Source organism: Micropterus dolomieu, linkage group LG10, assembly GCF_021292245.1.
Source record: "Micropterus dolomieu isolate WLL.071019.BEF.003 ecotype Adirondacks linkage group LG10, ASM2129224v1, whole genome shotgun sequence".
NCBI lineage: Eukaryota > Metazoa > Chordata > Actinopteri > Centrarchiformes > Centrarchidae > Micropterus > Micropterus dolomieu.
The window spans coordinates 3,635,380-3,653,690 of NC_060159.1; the positions used below are offsets into that span (position 1 = coordinate 3,635,380).

At 40.2% G+C, this 18,311-nt stretch overlaps 1 protein-coding gene across 2 annotated transcripts in view; it reads left to right on the forward strand.

Moving 5' to 3' along the window:
* Window positions 1-18,311, forward strand: part of cdk19 (cyclin-dependent kinase 19) — a 58,830-nt gene that overhangs the window by 32,053 nt on the left and 8,466 nt on the right. For both annotated transcript variants that reach the window (XM_046060150.1, XM_046060151.1), the window contains exons 4-11: window positions 3,103-3,160; window positions 4,297-4,428; window positions 5,711-5,854; window positions 6,911-6,980; window positions 7,079-7,151; window positions 8,443-8,540; window positions 8,773-8,851; window positions 14,031-14,276. In XM_046060150.1, the coding sequence (XP_045916106.1) occupies window positions 3,103-3,160; window positions 4,297-4,428; window positions 5,711-5,854; window positions 6,911-6,980; window positions 7,079-7,151; window positions 8,443-8,540; window positions 8,773-8,851; window positions 14,031-14,276 (900 nt within the window). The remainder of the gene's footprint in view (window positions 1-3,102; window positions 3,161-4,296; window positions 4,429-5,710; window positions 5,855-6,910; window positions 6,981-7,078; window positions 7,152-8,442; window positions 8,541-8,772; window positions 8,852-14,030; window positions 14,277-18,311) is intronic.

Below are 18,311 nucleotides of genomic sequence, written 5' to 3' on the forward strand. Positions count from 1 at the left end.
TACAGGAATGTTAACTCCTGAAGTTACCTGAATAAGCCAGTTACCTCCCTACGTAGTACAGGCCGCTGGTGTGCAGAGAAGTCAACTAGCTCAGCCTGCAGATGATGGTGTGTGTGTGTTCTTTTTAAAAAAAAATTTACAGTAATTTTGACTGTACAAATTCCAAAATTACTTTTTGAGACAAAGTGCATGTTTATCATCTTGCCCATTTGTTGTATAATAAGTACGCCTCTGGCTCCTGAACTGGCCTAGTTTTTTAGACAAAGATGTAGATGGTTTTGTAGAAAGGGGCCATGTCTCTAAGGAGTTTACCGGTCCTCAGTGGGATGGAGGCTATGTTTTCCCTCGGCTCCTGATGCATTTATGAAACCAACCAACTGTAACTGATTGATTTCACTGGATGAATTCAAGAGAAAGTCTCAATTCTGGGTGTGAAACACAATTTGTTGCATATTGCAGAATAACACTAGTTATATCTTAAACACATACTGTAGCAATATTTTTACCATAATTAATGTCACTCTATTAAACTGTGGATTCACTTGGTCTCGCTTGTCCAGTTCCACATATATTTTTGTTTGTGATTAGAAACAATAACGTCTTTCCTCAGCAGTTATGGTGCACACTGAGGCACTGACACTCACTCAGGTCTTTTATAGAACATTCAAGAGGTAATAATTCAGAAGGCCTGTTTAGAATTTGAAAGAGGAGCTGGTGAGCCTGAACTCCTCTGGCCTTTTAAGAGACGATTGTCTTTGTGTTTGCCGATCGCCGCATGTCGTGTTGTGGGCGGGAATAAAAGATTTCATTAATAGCACTGTTTCTATAGCAACAAGACGTGTTTGCATGACAGATCTGAGTCCGCCGAGCCAGAGGGTTCAAATTTGCCTAGACATCCAGGGAGAATTAACAGATTGTTTGACGACAAGCATCACATCGCATGAGAAGGCAACTGTGAACTTTAAAAAAAATATGGGCCATGTGACATTTTCCCTTGCATTAAATGTTCAGCAGTGTGCCTGTTTGTTTGATATCACTGGGTAATTCAGTGAATAACAACACAGTACTTGCATCACATAATTATATGTAGGAAGTGTTATTGCTGATTGGTGGGAAAAGCAGTGAGTTAAAACCTAATGTCTTTGTGTCCATGTGGCCCTCAGTGAAACCAGTGGCTTCCTCATGCTGCTCAAATCACAAATAACATTATTACATTAAAATTATGAATCAATATGTTTTATTATACAATGGATGAAATGACTTTGTGTAATGTGAAAGGTGGCAGTCCCACAGGAAACGATCCATCTCAGCAGTTAACCGCAGTGCTTATTCGGAGCATTTTAGCCTCTTTCAGCTCATGGTTTTATGTCCCACTAATTCGGCAACCTCATTCCCCAGATGGGAAATTCAGCAAAAGTAAATATTGGACTTACATTAGCCAAATGGCCAGAAACATGACACCAAATGAATGCTAATGTTGCTCAGTGTCTGCAGGATGTGTAAATGTGTAAACGACTTTACGAGGCAATAATATGTTGTGTTTTAGGTTTGTTGCACTGCATCCAAGTTAATCTAGCTTTACAGCTGCACTAAGTGTTTTTATATTAACATGGATCAAATTACTACATGTACTGTGAAACACATAAGTAGGAACTATCACCAACATGTTCCTCTCAGCTCTACATAGCGTTTTAGTATCTGTCAGCTCATGGTTTTGGTTTTTCAGCACGCAACTTAACTTTTTTGATTCAGCGCTCACATCAACCTGGATTCTAGCCACAGCAGCTGCTGTTTTCAGTAAAAAAAATTTTTTTGATAAACCCACTGTATGCTACCTTCCTAGCACCTAAGGGCAGACAAAGTTAGCGACTAGCTAGTGAACATAGCGAAGCATTTTATTGGTAAAAGAGCCAGATATTTCCTTCAGGAGTTGATTGAGAGCAAACCAGATATAAAAGGTAAATATTGGATTTGGATTAGTCAAGTGGCCAGAAGCATGACTCCAAATGAAGAGACTGTTCGGGAATCAGTGAGTCTTCTGCACAATACAAATGTTTGCTAACATGTCTGCAAAAACTACATTTCATGGTGCTATTAGGTCAATGTTGTGTTTACAGCTTAAGCAAAATGGCCCAAACATTTATACGTCCAGCTTTGAAGCTGCCTTAAGTAAGCTTTTATATCAACATGGATCACATGCCTATGTGTAATGTGACAAACCCACAGGAAATTATTACCATCTCTGGAGTTCCCCTCATCTCTCTTTAGTATCATTTTTGCTTTTGCACCTCGCAGCATTTCTGTTCATCAACTCTTACCGCTCTCATCAGCAGTAGCAGCAGTTTGCAGGGAAAAAGCTAAGAATCCGCTGTACACTACCAGCTTTAGCACCAAACAACAGACAAAACTGGCGACTAGCTAAAGGGAGTTAGAATTTAGTTACATGGAGAGGAAATGCTAGACTTACCTTTTAAAAAAGGACTCCAAATAAATGCTAATTTTGCTTAGTGTCTGCTTGATGTGTAAATAAGCAATTGTTTTCTAACACCTTCTGCTTAACAACTTAATAAGGTGCTGTGTGTTCAGCTTCCTCCACTTCCCCCAAGTTGCCAAAAAAAAAGCTATTAATGCAGCTTTAAACTTTAAAGTCCTTAAACAGAGCATGCAGGACTTTCATCACCGTTTTTAAACACCACTGTCTCCCTTTCATTTAGGTCAGTAGGATCGGTAAGTCAGCTTCTACTCCCACAAGCTTATTTTCATTAAGTTACTCGCCAAAAAACAGACCTATGTGACCAGGTGCTTGAGTATGTTTGACCTTATTCCTGTGTGGGCTGAGAGGTTTAAATGCACCCTCGTAAAATGACAGACCTAATGCTCATGATGTCATATCGTTTCATAGGTTCAGTAGTCTGTATTGGGCAGCCAGTACACCTGGTCAACATTTGCTGTTTGTTAAAGAGAATCTACTGAAATTGGGTGTATTTCTGAAAGTACTGTCCCATGTGACTGTTATACTAGACATATAACACTTGTATATTCAATTGAGCACTTAATGGTTTGTTTTATACACAGTATTTAATATTTTTCTGTTCCCTCCAGAAACCAGCTAACATCCTGGTGATGGGGGAAGGTCCCGAACGAGGAAGAGTGAAAATCGGTAAGGCGGATAAAAGAATATCTCTGTAAACTGTATTTGTAACTGATACACATAGCAGATACTACTCATGCCAGTGGATCAGCGAGGCTGTTGACTTGTTTGAGTGTCCAGTAGCTGCAGCGTTTAACCTTCTCTTTGAGAGGTCAACGGGGATCGCAGATCAGTGCTGTTACATAAGCCAGCTGGCCAGGGGAATGTTGAAGGGTAATGCTGGAGTCTATTTTTAAACCCTGTGCACACAGTAATAGTACTAGGTTATTGTTTCAGTGAAACTAGATCTGGTGCTGATGAGTATTTTTCTGCACTGACTGTTACTGCACAGGGCTGCTCCAACAGGAGATAGTTCACAGTTTAGGAGATATATAAGTCACTACAGCAGTCCATCAAGCAACAGAATTATTGAGGTTCTTTTATTGTTATATGGAGCTGGAATGCTGGCTGTATTAATTTATATATTTAGATATGCACGCTCTTGTTTACTAGCCATAGTGGTTCAACCCTAACCTTGAATGAATTTTTATAAAGGAAACTTAACATGAAGGTGAGGCAAATTTTAACTTTCTCTGGATAACTCACTCTTTCCTCTGTTTGGATGACTAATGCTTTTTCATGCTTTCATGTCATGCTTAAGTTTTCAGCTGTTACCTCCTGGCAAAGAAGTGTACATTCCTAAAATAAAAGGCCTGTGTTTATCAAAGTGTGCTACAAGTGAAATGTTGGACTAAAGATAAGAATGAAATACTGCAACTCCCAACATAATTTCTTAATGTATTGTGTATGAGAGTTTGGCATTTAGAGCATTCTGAAGTGGGATTATTAGAAGTTGTGTTTATTTAAGCTAGCGCTGATGTGTTTTACATAAAACATATTGCATGGTGCTACTTTAACAGCTGTAGGTGTTTCAGGGTTAGCTATGGTGTTTGTACTTTGTTAAATTATTCATCCCTGAAACCTAACTGACACTTTCAGGATCTACGTTCCGGATCTTTGGCAGATTAGCGAGCCTGAGGTGCCATCTGAGACGCTAGGAGCCTTGGCCCTGACAGCCTGGGACTAGCCTGCAGTCACTTCATATCACTCTCTGATAATGCCTTTGTTTGCTAACCTCGTCTGTCTTCTCTACACACATCCTGTAGCTGACATGGGTTTCGCTAGACTCTTCAACTCTCCCCTCAAGCCATTGGCGGACCTTGACCCCGTCGTAGTGACTTTCTGGTACAGGGCCCCTGAGCTGCTTCTGGGGGCCCGGCACTACACCAAAGCTATTGGTGAGTCTGGAGTCACATGTACAAAGCAAACCCTCGTGTGGATGAGTGTGCAGCCATGAATGTACAACTCTGCACTAACTCAGGACTTTGATCCCTGGTTGTTAGCATTTAGCATTTTTGGATCCAGACCAGTAGATGAGTAGTTTTTAATTTAACAGCATAATGTCAGTGTCAGTGTGTTCTCCAAAGGTCTCTCAATGTGAATAGGAATGAAGATTGCTCACTGAGGTCTGAGTGCTCATGTGATCCACGGTCTTCATTGGTACAAAGCGGGTGTGTCTAGATGTCTATATTTATCATTCCTGGAACATGAGACAACACCATCAGTCTGTCGTCACAGTGGTTCATACTCTTAGCAGCCACTACCGTAAGCCTAAATGTCGCAGGCCTCCACTGTGAGGTGTGAAGGTGACAGGAAGAGGGTTGGACATAAAAACCATCTGGTGCTTTAAAGGAATATTTAAACATTGTGGGAAAAACACTTTTTAGAGTTAGATAAGAAGATCAATACTACCTTCATGTCTGTGAGTTAAAGATGAAGATACAGCCAGCAGTTAGCTAAGCTTAGCATAAAACCTACCAGCAACTGTAAAGCTCACTGTTTTAACATGTTTTATCTTGTTTGTCTAATCCTTACAAAACCTGAAGTTTTAAAACAACAATTTAACGTTTTATGGATGGTTATGAGCCAGACAATCTCTTGGCCGTAACCAATAACCTCCTGGAGTCTCTGCGTGTTGCCTGTTCAGGGCCAAGAAGTTGTCATAAACCAAAAAAAACACTAAATAAATGAACGAGATACAACATTTTAATTGGTGAGCTTTAGCTTTGCTGGCAGGTAGATTTTGTTACCATTTGACAGACCCATGCTTGCTGTTTCCCCCTTTTCCCAACCCTTGTGCTAGGCTAAGCTAACTGTCTGCTATAGGTAGCTTCATATATAACAGCTATGACATTGGTATCAATCTCGTCATAAAACTCTGCCAGAAAGCAAGTAATATACAGTATAAATCCTGCTTGTTTGTTAAATTAATATCTAATCCAATTCCAGTTTTACCAGGGGAGGAAATTCCAAAAGAGTTCACTTTTACATTTAAGATCATTAATCACTTGGGTCAAACCTGGTCTTATCTCATGTGCATGCAGATAATAAAACAGTAAAAAGCTTTAATGTGAAGTCCTTCAGACTTGAAAGTCTGTGCACTGCAGCTAATGTACCTCAAGAACACTCAGACTAAGTGGTGTGTGTGTGTGTGTGTGTGTGTGTGTGTGTGTGTACCAGATATTTGGGCAATTGGCTGCATCTTTGCGGAGCTGCTAACATCCGAGCCCATCTTTCACTGTCGCCAGGAAGACATCAAGACCAGTAACCCCTTCCATCATGACCAGCTGGACAGGATATTCAGCGTCATGGGTTTCCCAGCAGGTCTGCCCACAATACACACAACAACAACTACAACTGTCAAGACCACAGCCTGTGTCAACCTGCTATTTTGATTCTGTATTAACTTAGACACACAGCAGATGACCAGTGTCAACCGCTGGATGTTCGTTTCGTTTTTGTAAAATCGACATATGCCTCAGTGCTAAATAAATCAAGGCAAGTGAACTACAAAATTTCACAGTTCTGTTGAGCATTTACTTTAAGGTGCCTGTGGGGTTTCTTGGAAACAAACACACATTTACATTCAGTGTGTGTACTTTAGCGTGTATCATAGAGGTCCCTAAGTACATTTCCTTATTTATAAAACACATGTAAAAGAGGGTTTTTCTTACCCTAGGGCTAAATTATTTACATTTGTTTACTTGCCAGCAGTTCTTCCCTGCCTTTGTTGGCACATTACCACCACCTCATGCACCTGCACGAGAAAAAACAGGTACCCATACATAAAAACATTGCTTCATAGGACTACTAGTGGTGGGAAAAATCCCACATGGTACCTTTAAGGTTTAAAGCAATAAATGTAAAAACAAATGTTTGGAAAACAAAATCCGTGAGTATATCTTTAACACTACCTAATTAGAGTGTGCTAGCGATATAGTTATTATACTGTTATTACACAGTATAATGAAGAGAAATACGTACCCTAGAAGTAGAAAGAAGCCTTATTCGAGGCTTGTAGCTGCACGTGACCACCACACAGATGCAGTCAGAGCCTCTTGCACTGCTCACAGTCAGAGTTGAGTGACCGGGTTCTTCACAGTGTGAATGACAGTTTGGATTCAGAAAGAAACACCGTCTGATCATTAGCTGTCCCTCTTTGTCAGCAAATTAAGCACAGTGTCAGACCCTGTATACGAAAAAGTGCAGTAAGTGAAGCGATCTCACTTCCACTATTACTATTGCTGGATTTTCTAAGCTCTCATTAGCACACAAGGAACTTGATTTTGAAGTATTTTCTGTAAAAGCTGGTAAAAATAAAAACAATGACTTTATGCTTATGAAACTATGAGCTTGGTTGTGTGTTTTTGTATTCCACAGATAAGGACTGGGAAGACATTAGGAAGATGCCTGAGTACCCAACCCTGCAGAAAGACTTCAGGAGGACAACGTGAGTGGATGCTGTGATGATCTGACCATCACCAGTAACTCACAGACCAATAAACAAAATACAGTATTTTTTAAGTGTATTGTTTTCTCTTTAAACAGGTATGCAAACAGCAGCTTAATCAAATACATGGAGAAGCATAAAGTCAAGCCAGACAGCAAAGTTTTTCTGTTGGTAGGTACACACGTACACTATAAGCAAAGATCATCTGTCTGTTTTTTGGTTTTTAAAAGAATTGTTAAAGAAAAACCTTTTGAAACTCTTATCTCGTTGTTTGAAACTTTGCATATTGTGTTGAACTGCATTATGACTAACAGCCTGAGCCGTGCCTGGAGCTTTGTTTATCCTGACACGAAACACTGTGGTGCAGGCTTCCGTGGATGACGTGTGAGCTACGAGCATGCACAGAGGCGTATATGGTCAACACATTTTTAATTGCAGCATTCCCCCGAAACGCGAGGCGGCATACAAACAAAACATTTTGTGAATAAGTAAGAAGAATAAGTGTTACCGGAAGAACATCATTATTCAAAATGGCTACACGCGCTGCCTTGTGATTGTAGTAAAACACTGACACACCGCCAAACATAGAATTTGTGTACTGTAACAACTGTCGCTTACCTCCAAATCGAATCAGAATCTGTTCATTGAACAGCACTGTGTTTTAAAAAAAGTGTGTTCAAAACCAATAGCGAAGTCCGTTAGAAGGCTATGCATGTGCTCATAGAACTGAAGTTACATCCAGGAATCTGGCCAAGAGAGATCGCCACCACGCTGGCAGAATATTTTATTTTTTATGAGGCAGCAGCATGTGTAAGTCGTGTTGGATCTTTGACTTCACGCTTTCACAGAATATTTTGTTGGTATACCCACTTGCGTTTTGGGAAAATACTGCAGTGAACAACTACAGAGGAAGCGGGTCCTCTTCTACAGAGTCCATGTTGCACCACCATGTTTCTACAGTAGCCCATAATGGACAAAGCATATAATGGTTCTAGAGAGGGCCTTCCATGTTTTACGTGAGTTTAGCAGCATAGTAGGTTCTCCTACACACTTATCAGTTACAGTTAAAATCTGCAACCTCCTTTTGCTCCAGAGAGACCAACAAAGGTATCCAGATGACAAAAATAAATTGGTGACAATATAGTCTTAAGATTTTAAACAAGCATTCATTGTGTAAATTAAGCATCATTAAATATGCTAAACATGTGGACCACACCCCAGTGAACCTCACTCAGTAGTTTTGAACACCCTTGAACTCACTTAAGGCTGAACTCAGCACTTTGAACATGATTCATTGTTGTATTGGAGTTGAGGCAAAACAATGCAAGACATGTCCTAATACTTTCTGACTATACTTTATATTGAAGAGGAATGGATGCTCTGAAGCTAAACATCTTTGCAGACACTGAATTATATAAAAATGTTATTACGCTGTAACACTGTTATTATTCTCTGCCTTCAGCTACAGAAACTCCTCACCATGGACCCCACCAAAAGAATCACATCGGAGCAGGCGCTGCAGGACCCATACTTCCTGGAGGACCCATTACCAACCACTGAGTGAGCCTTAGTAAACTTTTGCAAGAATCTTTCCTTTGTCTTGATTCAGCAAAAGAAAAACAGGCCCATCGTGATTTACTCCTTTTAAGTATGGGGAATTTCTTCTTTACGCTTTAACCTACTTTCCTGTCTTACGTCCTGCGTTTTTGGGGTGGGACTGGGTTTTGGTTGGCATGGTGGAATCAGAACATTTGGAACATTTAAATTGCTGCTTCTCTGTGATTGCTTGTAGTGTGTTTGCTGGATGTCAGATCCCCTACCCAAAACGAGAGTTTCTAAATGAAGACGAGCCAGAGGAGAAAACAGAAAAGGTAATTATCCAGTTCTGCTGAAAACAAGTCACAGCATGAAAATCATTTTGACTGGCCACTCCACTGTTAGAAAAGAGACACGTACTATGTGTGCAAAAACAATGCAAACCAGGCTTATATATACCATGGCCAGAGAGAGTGTGACGGTGGGACGATAACCACACGGCTCTGACATCATCATCATTTTAAATGAACCCCCCTATCTGGAAATAGATGGTTTCAAATATTGATTCAACTTGATGAAATAGTAAAGTGATCTTTATTCTTTTTGCCATCACAAATTTGTGTTATTTGTGTTATTGTTTTGCACACACCACACAGGACACAACATTTTTATTTTTAATGCTGGTATATGGCCGCGGTATAAGCAGAATAATCCATTCCAGCATATTGTAGAAAATCTCTAGTGTTGTCAATCTATGTCTTGGAAGGAACCTCCATAATATTAATAGATCATATGGCTTGCCAGTAATCAGTATTAAGATTCAGTAGTTCAGTATGACCTTAGATACTTTCTACCCTTTACAACACCACAATAGCGGTTCAGTTGCATTTTTCTGTATTACCTTACACTGATCAGCCATAACATTATGACCACTTGCCTAAAATTGTGTAGGTTCCCCTTTTTCCTGCCAAAACAGACCTGACCTGTCAAGACATGGACTCCACTAGACCTCTGAAGGTTCCTGTGGTATCTGGCACCAAGATGTTAGCAGCAGATTCTGTAAATTGCAAAGTGGGGAATATGGAGGCTAAGTGAACACCTTGAACTGGTTGTTGTGTTCCTCAAACCATTCCTGAGGCATGTTTGCTTTATGGCAGGGCGCATTATCCTGCTGAAAGAGGCCGCTGCCATCAGGGAATACTGTTTCCATGAAAGGGTGTGCATGGTATTCCCATAATGCATCCTGGAGCCATCTGTTCCCCAGGTTAGCGGCGCACACGCTCTCGTCCATCCATGTGATGTAAAAGAAAACGTGACTCATCAGAGCAGGCCACCTTCTTCCATTGCTCCTTGGTCCAGTTCTGATGTTCACGTGCCCATTGTAGGTGCTTTTGGCAGTGGACAGGTGTCAGCATGGACACCCTGACTCGTCTGCAACTACGCAGCCCCATGTGCAACAAACTGTGATGCACTGTGTGTTCTGACACCTTTCTGTCAGAAGCAGCATCAACTTTATCGGAAATTTGCAGTAGCTGGTCTGTTGGTGCATCAGTGACCCTGTTGCCAGTTCAGTGCTTTTCCTGCCTTGGATCACTTTTGATAGGTGCTGACCACTGCAGACCGGGAACAGCCCAAAGGGGCTGCAGTTTTGGAGATGCTCTGACCCGGTCGTCTAGCCATCACAATTTGGCCCTTGTCAAAGTCGCGCAAATCCTTACGCTGCCTATTTTTCTTGCTACTGACACATCAACTTTGAGAAAATGTTCACTTGCTGCCTAACATATCCCACCCACTGACAGGTACCACGATAATGAGATAATCAGTGTTGTTCACTTCACCTGTCAAGGGTCATAATGTTGTGCCTGATGTGAGGATTCGTCAGCACCATTGGTATTGGAGCATTCTAATTTAATGAAAAGTAACTTTAAGTGCATTGTGAAATAGAGTTTGTAAGATCAAATTTTATGTGATATAGAGAGAAAGTGTATACATGTCAATCAATCTCTACTGTCTTAAAGTGCATAAGACATCACTTAAGACAGTGGAACATCACTGAATTATGTGTAAGATAGATTGCGACATACCTGTGCATTAGAAGTGATCCAAACCCCACACCAGTGTGAGCCTGTGGAATCTGGCATTACTGTCCAAAAAGAATAATGACAGAGGAAGAAAAACATAAGCTGGAGAAGCACACGTAGCTGATTTAGGTCTAACAGCAGAGCAGCAGCAAGACCACCTTTCCAGGTTAAGCTTACAAGGTTTCCAGACTATAATCTCTGATTTATGTTAGCCACCTGACACTAATAACAGAACAGTTTGATCTCTTGGCTTCAGTGGCTGGGATATATCCACATTGTCCAATATATTTGACAGTTTACTGGCCAACTCATTTTGTTTCAGTACAGCAAGTTGGGTTCACTTTACCAGCATTTGGTTGGTCCCTGCTCATTTCACACTACAGAGAGAATGAAAGCTCCTTCAAATTCAACCAAAACTGTGTTTTGACAACACTGATGTTTCTATGTTGTCACATTGTTCAGAACATCATAAGTCACAGAAACATAATATCATAGTTAACACAAACAGTACTCAACAAATGCCAATGAAGTAGATTATCTGTTAAGACAAACACTATGCTGCATGATGCTTGTGTTTCTATTGCTTATATTGTAAACAACAAAACAAGACAAGGACAATAGAACAATCTAAATGTGCGTTTTAATAGCTATTTGGGCACTTTGTGCCTGATTTCATTGACACTATAATAACTCTAATAATGTCATCACACAGAAATAAAGGATGTCTTAATTGATTCACATGAAAAGAACTCATTAAAGCAGGCAAAGTCATGAATATTTATTGAAAAGAATAATAAAAACAATATTGAATCATTAAAAGAAAGTATAAAATATATATCATTCCATACATGATATGCATGTTTTTATGTAGTTATGAGTGCTGCAGCTAATGACTAATTTAGTTATTGATTAATGTGACGATTCTTTTTTCGAATTTAAGTGAAAAAATGCTCAGCACAATTTCTCAGAGGCCAAGGTGACGTCTATAATAGCTTTTTTGTCCAACCAACAGTCCAAATAGTTACAGTTTGCAATTATATAAAAAAGAGAAAAGCAGCAAATCCTCATGTGTCCTCCTCAGATGTTGAAAAATGACTTGAACTGATTCATCGATTATCACAATAGTTTCCAGTTTTTCAGCTTCAGTAGTTATACAGCTGTGTTCAGGCAGAAAGGGCCGACTGTCAGCGCCCTGATAAATTGGCATCCTGATGTATCCAGTCAAACCATCATTTTTACCTTTCAACCACCCCATGGTTTAAGGAAAACACAGGTTTTAATGTTATCAGCACCGATCACCACCATATAGTTGACGTTTTTTAACTTGAATTTGTGTCGCTCTTTGCAAAAGTCATATCACTGCATTTGTAGCTGTATTAAGCCCATTAGAATCAGCAGTACCTTCACTGTCCTTTCAGGTCTTTTTACAGTGTAATACATCACTATGGGGATTCAGCTGCGACTTTGCCAGAGGCAGGTGCTCTCTGTACATACAGGATTGGGCCCCAGTGGTGGACAACTAAGTACATTTACTCAAGCACGTATTTGGAGTATTTTTACTTTTACTAGTAAAGGATCTGAATACTTCTTCCACCACTGTTGAGCCCATCTCAGTAGTGGTGTGCTAGAAAAAGCCCTTTACCAAAGCACATACATGTTTTTGCTGCATGGTTTTAAAAACCAGATTGCTGTTGTGGAATCTAAATAAAAAGTGAGCACTGAGACAGAGACAGACGTCTCTTGGAGCGTCTGAGAATCCCCAGCTCTTGCATCACATTAACAGCTGCCGTCTGGAAACACCTGATCTGAGTGTGTATGAGGAGCTCGGTTTACAATACAAAATGAATCAAACAAGGTGTTATACGTAGAAATCAACTGACCCAGGATAAAAACACTAAACATACCATAAAACTTCAATCAAAGCCGAGTCTCATTTAGACTCGTAAATGTTTTTTGTATGTATAAAACCTTATATATTTATCTTTTTATACCCTTATGTATAAATCGCCCACTTGAGCTAGATTGTGCTTAGATTGTGCATATAAATATAATGTGTTTGGCATTCAGATTTACTAGTATGATTGGTCTCTCTGTGCTTGAGGTTGGCCTAGATGTTTTTCTGAGCTAAATGAAAGATTTGTTATGTTATCCATAAGCAATATGCTCCGTACTTGTATAGCGCCTTTCTAGTCTTTTCGACCACTCAAAGCGCTTTTACACTACATCTGCATTCACCAGTCATACACTGAGCCTAAGTGCTCAAACGGAAACTAACATTCACACACATTCATACACTGGCGGAATAGCCGCCAGGGGCAAATCGGGGTTCAGTATCTTGCCCAAGGACACTTCGACACACAACCAGCCAGGGATCGAACCGCCGACCTTCCGATTAACGGCCAACCCGCTCTACCTCCTGAGCCACAGCCGCCCCGCATAGTATCCAGTATTCATACTGGATAAAATAAACAATTTGATAGTAGCTTATTTCCCATCTTTGCTGAGCAAGAGTTTTGTGCAAAAGGAATTAAAGGCCTGTCCCATAGAGACTTCCGTACCGTTTTGCGGTAATTTGTTTCTATAGCCCTGGTCCTGGTTGCACCAAATCATTACAACAACTAAGACTGCTTAGCCTCATTACAGACTGAACTGAAAGTTGTGACATAGTAGATATTACTCTACAAACCCACCACTGCTGTTTCTATTTCATTTAACCCCTTGACGCCGATTGTCGCGAATTCGCATCATTCCTCTTCCTTTCAGACTGCAAGTCAAGATAGCACATGGATTCCCCCAATGCCAGTTGGTGCATATTTGATACGAACCTAGGAACCTTTTGCAAGCCCTGGTTTCTCATTTATGGCTGTTGTCGCTAATTTGCATCATACCTACACATACCTGAATTTATATCTTTTCTATGTTCTAAAGACAAATTAACAATCTTCACTTAATTTAACATCAGCTTGAAAGCAAATGAAAACACAAATAATTTATTTTTTTTTTTTATTGTAAAAACATTCAGGCGTTAAGGGGTTAATAAAACATTTTATGTTAAGGGGTTAATAAAACATTTTATGCCTCCATGCTGGCGATAGCCATGGCCAGAGACGTTATGTTGTCGGGTTGTCTGTCTGTCCCATTTTAGTGAATGCGATATCTCAGGACCCTTGAAATAATTATGTTTTGCCAAGTTAGATTGCAGTTTGGTTATCTCAGTGTGAAAGTGGGTCACAGAAGCAGAAAAGAATGGCCTACAGGTAAAATTACAGCAAACAGAGGGTAGAACAAAAAGACTGTCACAAGCAAGTAACCAAAACATTTCCACTCCTCATTTTTGGCTTTGTAGTCAGATTGCTTTTTGCCCACTCCCTACAGTGAGACTCCTAATCACTTTTGCAAAGCTTTTATCGCTTGCCCTTTGGTCCGTCTGCAGAACCAGACCCAACAGCACCAGCAGACGACAGGCCAGACTCAGGCCCAGAACCAGCAGCAAACGGCAGCCCAACAGGCCCCCTCCCAGCAGAGCTCGGCCCAAACCAACGGTACCGCCGGAGCCACGGGGGGCACCACCGGCGGGGGTTTGCAACACGGCCAGGACCAGGGGCCCCTCAACAAGAAACCTCGTATCGGGCCCTCTGGGGCCTCCTCAGGCACTGGGGTGCTACAGTCAGAATACCAGGTTAGTGGCAATTCCAGAAACTATTAAAACTGATCATTGAGCCCCACTGTTGCACTGGATGAAATGTTCTTTCATCACCACAAACACACACACTGCAGTTTATTTAGACTCACTCCCATATACACTGTCCCGCTGATGGAAATACTCCGTAGTGAGTGAATACTCCCTAAATTCACAGTTTACTCCTGCTTGAGTAGCATTTGCTCAAAACTACAGTGAGCAGCTGTAGTTAGCACTACTAGGTTTGGGGCTGAGAGCTGCAGAGTAAGGAAGTGTAAAGGTATTTAGGCATGGACTAACACAATGTTGGTTTTGGTCTTTTCATGGGATTTGAGTGCAGAAGCAAAGTGTAACAAGTGGAATTTGTTGTGCAGTATTTGCAACTTCTTATCTGTAACTGGTTCTCATTTTCGCCAGCATTGAGAGAGTGACGAGGACGTGATGGTGTATATGGCATAATTAGCTAAAGATAAAAAAAGATGGTGCAAGTCCATGTAAGACCTTACAGGTTAAGAGAAGCTCTAGCTTGCACTGGTCGCCAATGAAGAGCTGCCAGAATGGGAGTTATATGATCAGAATTTTATGTTTTGGTCAAGATTGTAGCTGCAGCATTCTGAACAAGCTGAAGTGAAGTTCATTTTTTGGGGGTTTTGTTGGTCACACAAAACAAGCATTTGGACTCTGGGAAATTGTGCATTTTCTGACATCCAGTAAAACTTTAATCAATAGCCCAACTTCTATTTGCTTAAATCCCTGAACTCACCCTGTCGATATATGGGACTGGCCTTAAGTTCCTTTCCCATGCCGGTAAATCTGAATGAATATTACTTTGGTGCTCATTGTAAAATAAACTAAATGATTGAATCGTGGAAAATTCAACCGATTTAACGATGTGCAACATACAGGTGACAGGACAGGTGTCTAACTGGGACTCGGCTTTTAATTTTTTACAGTAATATAGACAAAATATATTTGATTGATCATAAAAGAATTGACTCTTTAAACCGATTAAAATTGTTACATGCAGCCTAGTGAGGTTATATATATTCATTTTTAAGGTTTACTTTCCTTCATGAAGCTGTGTTTCGGCCTGCCAATTCTAAAGATAGACTTATCTTTACAAGGAACTACAGATGGTGAAAAATGTTTTATATGTAGACAGATGTTGAGGAATGTTTACAGTGTCATCTTTTTGTGTGTAATATGTGTTTGGCATCATTTGAGGAAAACATATGCACATATACACGTATAACACAAGTCCAGTCAAGTCAAGTTTTATTTATAAACCACTTTTAAAAACCAAAGACCAAAGTGCTGTACATATATATATATATATGAGACTGTGGGATGGCTAAAAAGGATTGGTTTGATGATCTGAGGGGTCTGGCAGACTGCTAAAACGTTAGGAATTCCAAAATTTAAGATGGATCCAGTCCAAATAATGCCTTAAAGACAATTAACAGCACCTTAAAACCGACTCTATGTTTGACTGGTAACCAGCGAAGAGCAGCCAAAATTGGGGAGACATGTTCCCTCTTCCTTGTACCAGTCAACAATTTAGCAACTGCATTTATTGCAGCAACAAGTAAAATTGAAGATGAATTTATATGTTTGTCGAATTTCAATGCCAAATCAAAGATAACACCTACATTTCTAGTAAAGGGTTGCACTTTTGTGAACAAGGGGACCAGATAATTTGATAATTTGTCAATTGAGTTGGGGGTGCTAAATAATAGTACTTTAGAAAGTTTATTGCCAGCTAAATCTTAATATGATTTAGGTTTTAGACAGTTAAAAATGGAATTGAATCCCCTGGATTCAGTGGTAAGTACAGAAGTGTATCATCAGCAGAACAGTGGTATAATATATTATGTAAATTGAGAATGGAGCCCAATCGGAGAATTTATAAATAAAAGAAAGTTTGCCCCAGGATTGAACCTGATGTACCCTGATGTACCCTGAAACCTGACTGAAAGTTATCCAGCACATTGTGTTCAGTTAAGAATGAGGAGAGATGAGAAAGAATGACCTTCTCCAAAATATTGGACATAAAAGAGCATTTAGAAATGGGCCTAAATTATTAAAATCAGTAGGTTCTAGATTGTTTTTTAATAAGAGGCTGAACCACAGCATGTTTAGAAGTGGATGTAACAATTACATTTAAAAGAGACAGACAAAAGGCTCGGATCAACTGCATCTAAAACCTCTTTCAAGAGACACGAGGGGACAGTGTAGGGGCAAATGTAGGCTTCGTGTGTGAGGCTATATTCATCAAGGGAACAAGGCAGACCCTTTTGATGCTTTGACCAGTCATTGGTAAGATGTTAGGCAGTTTCGCTGTAATTCATAGGACACTTGAAGTTTATTCTTCTTGCAATTCCTCTCTGCCTTCTTGCATTCTTTTCTAAGAGCACGAGTCTCACTATTAAGCCAAGGCTTTGACTTTGGATCTCTTAAGCTTGAACCGGGCAACAGTGGCAAGGATGTCTGTGACAGTGGTATTAAACAGAGTGACTAGCACTTCTGTGCCCATAGAAGAGGACTCTGTAAGTTTCGCAAAAGGAGAAGCTATGAAGGCATCAGAGAATTGGCTAGCAGTGGAGTGAATAAGTGCCCGAACATAGTGATCTGGCATGTGAGGTTAAGGTGATGGACATGAGATTGAAGCATTCAAAATTACAGGTTTATGATCAGATAGAATAGTATCATCCAGCTCAACATTTAAAACAGGAAAACATAATGATAAAACCAGATCCAGTGTATGGCCATGTTCATATGTTGGGCCAATAACAGACTGAGATAGATTGCAACAGGTCCATAAGTTGAAGAGACTGGCTAACCAATGGCTTTGATGGACAACAAACATGAATATTAAAATCGCCAAGGATTAAAATGTTATCAAAGTTGGGCACAAACAATGATAGAAAGCCAGGAAATTCATGAATAAAGTACTTACTTTGGTAGTCTACACACAAGTGCAGAAAGTAATGGGAAGGCCAGTTCAACTTTACATACTTGCACCTCAAAGCTATTGTAGTTGTCCACCGACAGAAGTCTGCATGTAAAGCAATTATTAAAGACAGTCTCTAAACCGCCACCTTTTACCTGTTGAGTCCACCACACACAAAACACCTCTTGTTTTAAAACGTGTTCTGGGAACAGATAAAAGGTCTTGGCCTGGATGTAAGAGGGAGCTTGACCATGCAAGGCTCTGTAAGTATTGGTTAAAATTTTAAAATGCACCCTAAAACCAATTGGAAGCTAATGAAGAGCCTTAAGCACAGGTGTAATGTGTGATCTCCTGTTGGTCTTTGACAAAAGTCTTACAGCTTCATTCTGTACAACTTGTCCATGGAGGATTTGTGCAAACAGCACATTGCAATAATCCAGACGAGAAGAAATAAAAGCATGAAGAAGCATCTCCATCTCTTCTTTAGAAACCACAGATCTCATCTTAGCGATGTTCCTGAGATGGAAAAAACAGGAATGAACCACAGATTTAACATGACATGAACACATAGATTTGTCATTTTTGAACTGGGGGAGAGTTCAGAAAGAGGACTTAGATCATCAATATTAAGCCAAGTCTCAGTTGCACATAGAAAATCCAAATCAAAAAAGATAAAAAGATCATTTAGAATGAAAGATTTCTTTGAAAGTGATTGCAGATTCACCAAGGCCATTTTAATAGTGTCCACATTCTACGCTGATCCTTTTTGACCCTTTGAACAAGTGATGATTGTATTAGTGGCAACCCAAAGTCAGTTTTGAATTGCAGGGAACAGTTATCAGATTCGACAAGTTAGCTGTGTTAGGGGGAGTCATTTTGTTGATTCTGCTACTGGGCACAACAGGAATGCTTTGGACATGGTTAGTGCCTGGTGACGTGGCAGGACAGCCTCCTGGCCACTGGGGGGAGCTATAGTAGTTAGTAGGTGAGGGATAGGTCTGCTGGTGGAGACCATAGACTGTATATAAAAATGGACGTAGCGTGGAGACAAGAGGTGAACAAGAGAGGGCAAGCAATGGAGGATA